This window comes from Miniopterus natalensis, chromosome 6 (assembly GCF_054644295.1).
Source record: "Miniopterus natalensis isolate mMinNat1 chromosome 6, mMinNat1.hap1, whole genome shotgun sequence".
In the NCBI taxonomy this organism is placed as follows: Eukaryota; Metazoa; Chordata; class Mammalia; order Chiroptera; family Miniopteridae; genus Miniopterus; species Miniopterus natalensis.
This window is the reverse complement of record NC_142086.1, coordinates 55,672,634-55,685,630: the sequence shown is the minus strand read 5'-3', so window position 1 is coordinate 55,685,630 and position 12,997 is coordinate 55,672,634. Positions and strand designations below refer to the sequence as shown.

The 12,997-nt window shown below is 35.9% G+C and overlaps 1 protein-coding gene across 4 annotated transcripts in view; it reads left to right on the top strand.

Annotated features, from left to right (window-relative positions):
• The window catches only part of VPS8 (VPS8 subunit of CORVET complex), a 200,688-nt gene that overhangs the window by 43,886 nt on the left and 143,805 nt on the right, over positions 1-12,997 (top strand). For 3 of the 4 annotated variants that reach the window (XM_016200097.2, XM_016200096.2, XM_087818259.1), the window contains 7 exons: positions 461-528; positions 1,799-1,952; positions 2,056-2,115; positions 3,587-3,694; positions 7,654-7,734; positions 10,000-10,170; positions 12,923-12,997. In XM_016200097.2, coding sequence (XP_016055583.2) covers positions 461-528; positions 1,799-1,952; positions 2,056-2,115; positions 3,587-3,694; positions 7,654-7,734; positions 10,000-10,170; positions 12,923-12,997 — 717 coding nt within the window. Of the gene's footprint in view, positions 1-460; positions 620-1,798; positions 1,953-2,055; positions 2,116-3,586; positions 3,695-7,653; positions 7,735-9,999; positions 10,171-12,922 lie in introns of those variants that run through there. The other variant, XM_016200099.2, reaches the window with a different exon arrangement.

Genomic DNA, 12,997 nt, shown 5'->3' with positions numbered 1-12,997 from the left:
ATGGATTCTCTCCTCAGTTATTTAGAAAGCATATTCAGACAGGTGTGTTCCCCAAAGGTACCAGATATCTTTTATTGTGTCTTTATTCTTGAGAACAAGGCAACTGCGAATGTATCCAGATTATCTTGTTCAGTTTAATAGCAAGTTAGAAAAAGTCAATGTAAAAACCCAAGTAGAGAACTTTAGGGCTTCTATGAATTATAGTTTGTATTTTTCTTTTATTGTAAGGATGGTTTTGCTTTTTTAAAGTCATGGACTTTTAAAGATATTGAGCCATTTTTATTCTGAATATGTGTAAGTTTGTGTGTTTAGAGTGATAAGCTAAGTCTAGCTAAAGTGATTTCAATGCTAAATGTGTTTGTTTTAGATTTTTAAAAATTCATAATTTCCCCCCTTACCTCCTTAACACTTGACTAGTTGTTCAAAAATCTACAAGAAAATAATTTTTTTCTCTGTTTAGTTTACAGATGATCCAACTCTTGCAATTTGCAATGACAGTGGAGGCTCTGTTTTTGAATTGACATTTAAGTAAGAGACTAATGGACATTTGTTGACAAATGAAAAGACTAGCTCTGGTTAATGACTTGAAGTTGAACATGAAGAAGTCTGGAAAACCCATGTAATTGAAAATAGGTTATGGTTCTGTATTACAGTGACCTGGGGAGGCTCACAGAACATAAGAGTTCCAGGCCTGCCCCCCCAATTTCTGTGGTAGTAGGTTTGAATTGGGATTCTAAACTACTCTCCAGGGGATTCATATGCACTGTCAGGCTTGAGAACCTGGAGTATTTCACTAATTTTGGTTTGGATCTCAGGCCCAGTTGATTATAAAACCATAATAGCCAGTCGTCGGAAAGTTTTTATTGCCTTGGAATTGCCCCATTTATTCTTAAAAGAAGAGCAAAGACTGTCTAGATAACATGGAAGAACACCTATAAAGCTGAGTTTAGAAAAATAGAATATAAAATTCAATGTGTATTATGTTTTCATAAGTTCTTTAAGGACTGTATGTTTTTTGTATTTCTTATATCTTCTAACAATGCTGAGCCCAATGTAATTGCTTAAAAAATACTATTTATTTGTTCAGCTGATGCTTATTAAGCATCTCCATGTGTAGCCATCGTCCTAGGCATCAGAGTTGCAGCAGTGAACCAGATAAGGTTGCTACTCTGATAGATCTTACATTCTAGTTGGGGTGAGGGTAGGGATACAGACAATAGACCAACACACAAATGAAATAATTTAATAGTTATGAATGCTGTGAAGAAGATAAGACAGGTCAGTGTGCTGGAATGCACTTGAGGATAATTCAGGAAGCCTTCTCTCAGAAAATGACATTTGAGCAAAGACCTGAATGATAATATGGTCAACAAATGTAAAGATCTGAAAGAAATGTTTCAGGCAGGGGGCCATTGGAGCACAAAAGCTTTGATGAGATGGGCACAGACTTGGCCTGCTGGAGCAGCAGAAAGAAGACAGGTGTGGCTGGAGCATGACTTTGTCAAGAACAACAGTAGTGGGTGATGGGTGAAGGCTGGAACCAGATCATATAGGGCCTTTTAAACCATGGTAAAAAGTTTGGCCTTTATTTTATGTACAGTGGCAAGCCATTAAAGTGTTTTTAGAAGAGTAATAAATCTGACCTATACTTTAAAAAGATCATGCTGATGTCATGTGGAGTTTGAATTGTTGGGGGCAAGAGTAGGAGTTAGGAGGCTATTGTCATAGCCCAAGCTAGAGATGATAGTGCCTTGGGTCATTGCTAAATCAATTCTGAATTTTTTGGTTACATTTTCAGGAGAGTGATGGGAGTGAGAACCTGTGAATCTAGATGCCTCTTCAGTGGTTCCAAGGGTGAAGTGTGCTGTATTGAGCCTCTCCATTCTAAGCCTGACTTGAAAGATCATCCCATCACACAGTTTTCCTTACTGGCCATGGCATCCTTAACCAAGGTAGATGTATTTAGAAGATGAAACTCAAAACTTTTAGAGGCTTTGAATACCAAAATACTTGAAAATGACAGGATAAATATTAAAAAATATTTTTCTCTTAAAGATACTGGTCATTGGGTTGAAACCATCCTTGAAAGTGTGGATGACTTTTCCCTATGGACGGGTGAGTAAGCCTCTCCATCTTATTAGCAAAAAGACCATATCAGGAGGTTGGAGAAAATGACTTTTCAGTGGTGAATTCTGTGAGATTGCCATAACTGGAAGTCAGTTCTCCAAAAATTATTGTCTGGACTTACCTTTATGTGACCAAAGCAGCTTAAGCTGTTGACTAGAGCAGTGTTCTTGAGATCTGAACTTTTCTACCTTTATTGCTTTAAGTTTTTCAGCTGCTGCTTAGATATTGAACTTGTAGAAAACACCCCACTGTAATATCCAGCATATATTGCTACTGCATACTCTTTCCTAGGCTTCTGACTCTGGTACTTTACTTTGGGGGATGATACTTCCCAGAATGTGTTATGCACACCCAGTTTCCCTTTTCTTTCCTGCTTGGTTGTTTTCAGAGAGTTGTGGTCTTCCAGTGTGTATGTTAGGAGAAGTAACATACATGGGATGGGATGGAGAATGATGGCACAGAACTAAGACTAGTTCAGAAATCAACCCTTATACTGAGGGAGATCACTCTTCTGTTTTCTTCTTGGTATTCTGTGTATCTCTGGGCCCCAGTGGAAGCCTGGCAAAGCTGCCTTAGATTGCTATTAGTGTTTCTTAGGTTAGCTTCATTGGCTAATTGAGGTTTATCATGGTGGTTTGTATTTGCATCTTTTTGTATGTTTTTATTGGTATTTGTTCCAACATTTTGCTATGAACATTTTTATTTATTTTATTTTTTTTAAATCTCTTTTTTTTAAAAATCTATCTTTATTGATTTCAGAGAGAGGAAAGGAGAGAGAGAGATAGAAACATCAATGATGAGAGTCATTGATCGGCTGCCTCCTGCACGCCCCTGATTGGGGATCGAGCTCGCAACCCGGGCATGTGCCCTGACCGGGAATCGAACCCTGTTCACCTGGATCCTAGGTCGACGCTCAACTGCTGAGCCACGCCCCGCCAGGCTGGACATTTTTAAACAAATAGAGAAGTTGAAAAAAATTTACATTGAACATCTATATACATACCATCTAAACTCTGTAATTAATATTTTACTGTATTTTTTTTACTATATATCCATCTCTTCATCTATTCATCAAATTATTTTTTTATTTATTTTTAAGTAAATTTCAAAAATCATTCTTTTTCCTAAATATTCAGCGTATATGATGAGCTAGAGTTCAATAGTTATCTAAGTTTTTCCTTTCATATAAAATTTATATATGCACAGATCTTGAGTGTACATTTGCTGAACTTTGACAAATGTATATACTTTTGTTACTCAAACCTCTGTCAAGATGTGGAACATTACCATCAACCCAGAAAGTTTCCTTGTGACACTTCCCAGTCATTCCCTGCTTCGTTGGCCTTTTAATGAGAAATTGGAAGAAGTTTTACTAAGGAACACCAGTCAGGTGGTGTTTTTAATCAGTTTTCTCAAATGTCTGTTAACTGATGACATTTTTGGCCTTCTCCTCACTTAGATGGACCCTTCTAGTGTCCCACTGCTGGCTTGGCACTTTGTGGCGGCTCATAATTATGTGAATCCCATGCTTGCTTTCTGCAGAGGGGATGTTGTTCATTTCCTTTTGGTAAGTCCTAATATGATGCTAGATCTGTTACAAAGTCCTTTATCAAAATATTTTTTTTTCTGATTCATCAATAATTTAATTGTGTTGAAGAAATATGATATCATAATTATTTGAAGAGAGAGTGACCTACTTAATTATTATATAAGGCTTTAATGGTTAATGTGGAAAACAACTGATTGCCCTCTGCTCTGTGCCCTTTCATGGTGTGTTTCTCAGTTCCATCTCTTGACAAACAAATAATTAATGGTGTTTGTGTATGTAATGGTGTTTGTGTTTGTGTATGTAATGGTGTTTGTGTGTGTATATACATATGTCTATATTAATGGCTTACTTATTTACATGTTGTGTTATTGAATACCTGCTGTGTTCTCTACACTGTGATGGACATAAGACGCAATTGAAGGAAGTATAAACCCTAAAATATTGTTTGAAAGGCAATATCACTTTGCTCATTACTACTGGGGAGAACAGTTTAAGGATGCAACTATGTGATGAGATTAAAAGTTGGTATGTTTAGAGTATGAAGAGATTTGTATGGATTAGAGAAGCCATGGAAAACATTATGAGGGATATATTGCAAATACTGTAGGGGGTGGTGGATATGCTAATTGGGGGAAATAAGATGAACTGAAGTTTATAAAGAAGAACGTGCCTGTGTAATCTCTTCCTGGGTTTCCTAGCTCAGTTAAGCAAGTGCAACACTGTCCACCTAATTTCTCCTGCTGGAAATCTAGGAATTGCCTTTTAGTTACCCTTCTCCCTTCTTTTCTGCTCCATCACCACATCCGTTGACTCTATCTCCAGAATCTCCTTAATTTACTCTCTTTATGTCTCCCCTATTGCTTCTTCCTTAGGCTAAACCACAGACATTTTTAGCCTGGGCTCTGGAGTAGCTTTCTAACCAGTCTCTGGCTTTAGTGTCTTAACATGCTATCACCTCTACCGGGAAAACTCTGTGCTCTCTTCCCCTCTATCTACCTCCTGATTAACACTGCCCTCCCCGACCTCCTGAACTCAGTTAGTGTTCTTTGCTGCATACACCCGTGAAGCTTTCTCCTTTGATAACATTCAGTACTTTTTAAATAAGTTGTCTAATATTTTTCTTCCTCATTGGACTGAAAGCTCCATAAATCTAAAAACCAACTCTACTGCTCTGTTTCAGCCACTAGGACAGTGCCTGTGTATAGATGTTTAATAAATGTTTATAGAATTAATGACAGGGAGAAACCTATTGTGGAAAACAAAGTTGAAAATATGGCATGGATCTAGATTAGGGCTTGGCAAACTATGGCCTGTGTGCCAAATCTGGCTGGCTCCTTGTTTTTGTAAGTAAAGTTTTATTAGAACACAGTCATGCCCATTCACTTATGTATTATTTGTGGCTGCTTTTGCACTGCAGTGGCAGAGTTGAGTAGTTGTGAGTAGTTGTAAAATATTTACTGTGTGGCCTTTTACAAAAAAGTTTCCTAACCCCTGATCTGGATTATGTATAATTGACCTAGATTGGTAATGGGGAGCCATCACGGGTTCTTAGGTAATTAAAATGATAAAAGATGTGATTAAGCCCGGCCAGGCGTGGCTCATCGGTTGAGCATCTACCTGGGATCCAGGTGATCAGGGTTCGATTCCCGGTCAGGGCACATGCCCAGTTGTGGGCTTGATCAATGACTCTCTCATCATTGATGTTTCTGTCTCTCTCTCCATATACTTTCCTCTCCCTGAAATCAATAAAGATATATTTAAAAAAAAAAAAAAAAGATGTGATTAAAATGATATTTTAGGAAGATCATTATAGAAATAGCAAAACAAATAGATTGTAGGAGGGGAAAAGGGAGGTTTTGCTTTTGTAATAAAGCAGATGTGAGGTCTTTAGACAAGGATGGTTGGTTGTAGTGAGAGTTAGGGATAACATTTGGAAGGAAAAACAAGGCTTCTCATATTGTTGGATCTGGGAACTGAAGGACATGAACGAAGCATCTCATTTTTGAGTTTACATTTTAAAAGCATGAAATATTCAAAGAGTTAAAGTCAGGAAAATTTTAAGTGTGCTGAGTTAGAAGTGAAGGTGTTGAAAGTTAGAACTCTCAAGTGTTGTATTGGGGAATGTCCTGGGCAGATGTCAGTCTAGGTCTGGAGTACAAATAAGAATTCCAGGATAGAGAAGGTAGTTGAAACTGTGAAAACCAAAAGCTAGAGCATACGTAACTTTAGTGAACACTCATACAAGGGAAAGGATAAATAAAAGGCAACAGGAAAGGAGGTTCCTATAAAGGCATGTAGAGGTAGGAGGCAAAATTGGAGAGTACTGCATCATACTGGAGACCAAAGAGGAGAGGTTTCAGGACAGTATCAATTTCAGAGTGATGCAATACCAAAGAAGGATCAAGGAAGAAGACCAAAGATAAGACCACTGGATATGCAGGAATTAGTTCATTAGAAACTTTTCAGACAACTAATTATCAAGGGAATGTAGGTAGAGCTAGATTATAGAGCCTTGTTAAAGAAATGGGCATTCAGAAGAGCAAACTGACACAATCATAGCAATAGTTACATCTCTGTAAGAAGTAAATCAAGGGAAGGGTTTTGTTTTTTATTTGAAGATAGAAAAGCCAGTAACATGTTAGACAGCAAGAGGAAAAGGGCCCTTAAAAAGGAGTGATTAAATATGATATCAAGGGAGGGGTAGTCATAAACAGTGATGGGCGTAGGATTTAGAGTATATATAGGTGAAATGATTTTCTTTAGCAAGGACTTCAGCAAATCTTAGTCAATGTTGGCATTGATCTTTTTGATTATGAAACACTTTCAACACATGCAAGATATGGAACAATTTGGTGCTGTCTTATTTTAATTTTACAAATGAAACTGAGAAGGAATAAGTGATTTGCCCTTGGTCACACAGCTATAGTAGTGGAACCTATTCTTAAACCCATGGCTCTAGATGCCATGCTTCTGTCTTACAGGAGAAGTGATTTAGGGAAGTGACTTAGGGAAGTGAAGATGGGAGTACACGAAAGGCCCACATTAAGTGGTGTCAGTTGTTTGTTAAGGTATCTGGTGAGGTGAACACTGCATTGATGGAACTAGAAGGCAAAGAGGAATTGGCACTTCAAGGGAAAGGGAGAAATCTAAAACACTATCCTGGGGGAGCGTGCAAGAAAATTCAGGCTGAACTGAATGTCATGAATTTCAGGCGGGTCAGCTGTACATTGTACTCTGTCTCTCTTCTTCAGTGCCCTATCCCCTTGGAGCAGAAGTGGAGAAAGCAAATTATAAGGATGATTGAAGATTATAGAGTATATGTGTACACACATATAAATAAAATATTGACACTGAGGTTCTTTGGAGAAACTTTGTGTTGTTTGTGCTGTAATAGTATTACATATCAGAGAAGTCTAGTTTTGTCACTGCACCAGCTTTTTTTCTTTCAATGAATTTTTGTTTGACTTTTCACACCAAGTCACCATCCTATTTTATGCTTTAACTCTAACTAAATACAGTCAGTGGTACATTGAAGTTAGGTTGTTCTGAATTATGACAGTCTGGATATTACATTACAGAATTTGCTCATACTGACAGCTAAATCACTGACCAGATATGTCTTGGATTTTGGTACAAATCATGGTGTGATGATTTCTGTAATTTGTGTAGTAGTTTCTTTAATTATCAGTATTTTTGGCTTATCCATACTCTGAATGGAAACAATTTTCTAGGTGGAGCATAATTAAGTATCTAAAATTGTCCCTCAAAAATTAACCAGAGTACTTACACACACATATCCATAATGCAGGAACACAGACAATAGTGTGGTGAAGGGCTGGGGTAGGGGAGGGAGCGGGGTGGAGGGCATCAATGGGGGGAGAAAAGGGGACATTTGTAATACTTTCAACGATAAAGATAAATCTTTTAAAAAGTCTCTCAAATAATAGCTGATGTTTTGGTTGTTTTTATTTCATCAGGTTAAGAGAGATGAATCTGGAGCAATACATGTTACTAAGCAAAAGCATCTTCACCTATACTATGACCTCATCAACTTTACTGTGAGTATTCAAATTAACTACCCCCATTTATTGCATGTAATTGTTTTGAGTCCATGGTATATTAAAGCTGTCAGGGTTTCTGCCATGAAACATGCCTTTAGGATATATGAAACATGGACAGAAGTGAAGTCTTGCTTATATTGAATAAAGCCTGAGTTTGGTGTGATACCACATTATTTTTCTTGTCTTTCGGCCTTATGTCTTGCTAAACAAAAGTTTTCTTTAATGTACTAATTAGCTCAAAGGGGAGTTTAGAAGAATTTAGGTGGATTTCTTCAGGATCATTGCCGGACTTTCTTTGTAAACATATTTTTATCCTTTTGAGTTTGTCCTAATTGGTTCAGGAACTTACATAACCTACTCTTTTCTTGTGGCTAAAAACTTTGCAGAGTTTTTGCTCTACCATACATCTCAGTCCTAGGTGACTTTTTGGTGTAAAAAAAATAGTATATTTCTTTTTGTGTCAATTTTTTCTTTTTCTAAATAGTGTGTTAATTCTATAATAGTACAATTATAATATTTCTGGGTTTCTCTCGTTAGTGCTTTTAGCATATCAATATCTGGTACCCAGTGAAACATTCTTTAGATATATGAATATAGGCAACCCTAAATATAAGACAGTGCCTCATTTTTCCAATAAAAAGGCTAGAAAAAGTTTTACCTCCAATTTGATAAAATGAAACTTTTTAGGATTATAGATGAAATAGATCTTTATTATATAAGATTTATAAATTTAGTTGCACATTGCTTTTTAATCTCACATTAGATTATTGATTTAGAAATAATGCTTTTTCTTATACACATTTCATGAAATAACTTTGTTCAACCTCTCGTCATGCATATAAAACATCAGTGTCTTTGTCATTGTCAGAACCCCTTGTTGAATCATCTAACACAGTTTTCTAGAATTCATCATCACTTCTGTTTAAAATCAGCATATGATTCTTTCCCTAGAAAATTTTTCCCCAGCCACAAGTAGCTGTTCTCCTTGTCCTGTGGCTTATCTATGATGTGACCACTAACTGTAAATTACCTTGAAAAGGCTGTTTACAACAGTGTCAACACTCGTAATTATGAGATTCTAACCTCAGGAATAATTGCTAAACTGCAAACTTTTTCCCTCTGTGATTCTCCCTCTGTTTTAATCAGGTAATCTTTGAAGGTATTTAAAAACTATTACTGACTGAGGTTGTATAAGGCTAATAAAAAAATGTGACTTTCCTAAATGATACTTTGTTTTTCAAAGTGATCAAGAGCACAACTTATAGGAGCTCTTTGTAAAAAATTTGAGTATCAAACTCTGTTTTCTGAGAGAGATTTTTTTGAAAGAAACATACACGCACAGACAAACAAACAGAAAAGCAAACCCTCCCCTTATAGTAGCTACTATACAGTGATAGACCATATCTTCAGCAAATGTCAAAAGAAAATTGATGTATTTTTAAATTGGTTGTCATTGATATGGCATGCAGATAACCTTTGATAACATGGGATAGACCACATAAATAAAGCAACATGAATACCAGGGAGATAACATGCAGGGGAATTAGTTTGCTCCCTCTAATTTAGAATTCTAATTGAGCAGATATTAAAACTTAATTTCTTGGGAGGGATTGAGATTTAAAAAAATATATTTTGAAAATCTCATACATAAACCCAAGACATTTATCAAAATCGCATCCTTCAGAAGATTTTAAAACTATTATGTAGTTATTATTTTAAAAGTTATAATAGTACTTATTAAAGAAAATTCAGAAGATATAGAGAAATAAATCAAAGAACTCTCCTAAGAATTTTAGGGAGATTTTGAAGGAAATGTATTTTTTTAATAGCTTCGGTTTTAAAATATGTATCACTTAAATGCCAGCAATCATCCTTTGGCCACATAGGTTTATGAGATTTAATTTGCCTTTTTGTTTCATTGATGTCAGTTTGTCACTTTGCTTAAGTTATTTGTGCCAATGTACCTTTGAAAAAATTTTATAAAAGCCAATATATCCTGTAATATATGTATTAGAGATCTTGTGAGCCTTCTTTCAGACTGGGAGAGTGTAATTTTAGCACTGTCAAACTCAATACTGTGTTGTGTTCCTGTTGTTCTCTGGGCTGTTTACTGAGTAGTTCTTGCTGTGATTGCATTGTTATCAAGTTATTAAGTGGATAAGGTCCTCAATGTATTTAACTGAGTAGCCAACCTTTCTTCTTGTCCTGAATGATGGCATGGGATGGGCCTCACTTTTGTTTTGTTGTGTGTTTGAATTGCAGTGGATAAACTCACGCACAGTTGTACTCTTGGACAGCGCCGAGAAGTTGCATGTGATTGATCGGCAAACTCAAGAGGAACTGGAAACAGTGGAGATCTCAGAAGTTCAGTTGGTCTATAATAGCAGCCATTTCAAATCACTAGCCACCGGAGGAAATGTTAGCCAAGCACTGGTAAGGGTAACCCATTATCCTAGTATTGACTTGATAAACATGGTATTTTGTTGCTGTTTTGTTCTAGAAATAGAAACTCTGAGGAGTTTTGTTTCTTGAGGTATTTCTTTAGAAGCCACTAGATTGAAGTGGACATGGGTGTGTTTTTAAGTATTCAGGAATGTGAACTAAAACAATAATTCCTGTTACTTTCTATCCAGAAATATGACTAATTTAATGCCAAAGAGTTTTAACTTTTATACTAAGATAATAAAATGAAATTGGAAATTTATGAGAAAGAAATTATAAAAGTAAAATATTTTAGAAAGTTTAATATGGTGACAATAAAGCTAATAGATTTAAGGGGTAAATGACTAGTGACAGGTAACCTATGAGGCTTTGAACAGGTCTGGTGGTTGTGGGAATTAAAAGGCAAAGATGGCTTTGAGAGAAAGAAAGAAGATTCTTTAGGAGTAGGAGATAGATGAAATGTTGGTGCCTGGAGAGAAGGAAGACATGAAAATTATGATCTTAGTATTAATTTTACTGTATTTTAAATAACTATAATAATAGGCGTTAGCAATTTACAAAGATTGTTTACAGTTAAATTACTTTGAATTGTTATCTCATGTTTCCTTAATCTTTAAGTAGGAAATTAGACTATTTTGAGGCTTCCCTGGGTAATTTCTTGAGAAAAATAGTAATGATGGTCATGTTCAGTGAGTGTTTGCTGCATGATATGAAGCCATTGCTCAAGTCTCCCTGAGATATTAGAACCTCAGAGCATAAAATATGAAAGGGTCTTCCAGCCTCAGAATTTAGAAACCAAAAAAATCCAGAGTAAGAATAATATAACGGAATGGAATTCTCTAAAGTAAGAATAATTACTGTCTCACCCTTAGATGTTTTCTGGTGTCTGAGTGGTTATTAAAAATACCTTAAAGTATTTTTTTTAAGTCAGACTTTAAACTTGTGCTTTTGGCTAAGATAAAATAATGGGAACTGGATTTACTCTCCTGTCTGGGAAAAAAAGAAATCAGAAAAAGAAACAACAGTTTCAAGACACTGGATATCAGGTAATGAAAGGCAGCAATCCTTGACAAAATGGGAAACAAATGACATGAGCCCTATGAGTATCCCAGTGTCTATCCTTGAGAGAGTTTCCATGTAGCTAATGGGGGAGGAAACCGGTTGGAGCTCGGAGTGTTCCATGAGTTGAGACAGAGCTGAGGCTGCAGGAAGCCAAAGGTGGGCTGAACAGGCCAGAGTACTGGTGAGGAGAGCACTATACAAAGGCTCCCCTTGGGTATTCAGCAAACTACTAATTACTAATCAATAGATGCATGTGAGGAAACTACCCAAGACCAGGGAAAGAAATATATGTAAGATTTCAAAGAAGCTATAGCCAGTGCTCACACTGGCTGTTTACACCAGCCAGATGGAAAACCTCATGATTCACAGCGCATTGTGTAGAGTACTCAGGGCATCTTGCCTCAGTAGGGAATTATCAGAAGTAGAGTAGACGCTGCTCTCATCCCCACTAAGAAATCTTAAAAACAAGACCAGAAAGGATCAAACTGTTTCCAAGTAACAACTCTTCCCAGAGCAAAGCACAATATTAATAGGAATACAGAAGTTTCCAGGACCCAACACTGTGAAATTCACAATGTCTGCCATCCAATCAGGGATTACTAGGTATGCAAAAAGGAGAAAAACACAGTTTATAATGAGGAGAAATATCCATCAAAACTGACTTAAACTTGAAACAGATGTTAGAATTAGCAGGCAACGACGTAACAGTTATAATTATAGTCTGTATGTCCAAAAAGTTAAGTAGAGACATGGAAGATATTAAAAGATGTAAATCTAATTTCTAGAGACAAAACTAAAGTGCTTGAGATGAAAAATACACTGGATATGAAGTAAAAACTAACAAAATTGAAAGGAGAAAGAGACAAATGCACAATTATAGCTTGGAAAATTTAAAACTCCTCTCTCAGTAATTAATAAAATTAGTAGACAGAAAATCATTAAGGGTATAGAAGACTTATAAAAACACTGTTGATCACCTTGACCTAACTGACAGTTATAGAATATTCCACCCAATAGAAGCAAAGTACAAGTTTTTTCCAAGTGCACATGGAGCATCCACCAATATAGATTATATGATAGGCCATAAAAGAAGCTTCAACAAATTATTGAAGGAATCATCAGGGTCACTTTGGAGATAACTCAAATATTTGGAAATTAAATATCACTTTTATAAACAAACCATGAGTCAGAAAAAAGTCTTCAAAGGAAATTAGAATATATTTTGAACTAAATGAAAGTACAATGTATCAAAATCTGTGATCTACAATTAAATCTGTTTTTTAAAAATTTATCCTTATTGTTAATACTTACAAAGTATTAACGTATATCCCCCCTTTGACCCCCCTCCGCCCCACACTTTGAGGGTAATATATAGCATTAAATACTAACATTAGAAAAGAAGAAAGATCTCAAATAAGTGATCTAAGCTTCTAACTTAATTAAGAAAATTTTAAAAAAAGAGCAAAATAAACTTAAAGTAGATTAAAGGAAGAAATAATAAAGATGAACACAAATCAATTAAATAGAAAATGGACAAACTATAGAAAATCAAAGGAACCCCCTCACTTATGGGGCGAAACCATGTTGACCTAAAATGTTGTCTCTGTAATTGACATTCTTTAAAACATAATGAGACTTCTAGTTCATGTAATCTTTACCTTTTTGGTTTATTTTTTTACAGGCTTTGGTTGGAGAGAAGGCTTGCTATCAATCCATCAGTAGCTATGGTGGACAGATCTTTTACTTGGGGACCAAA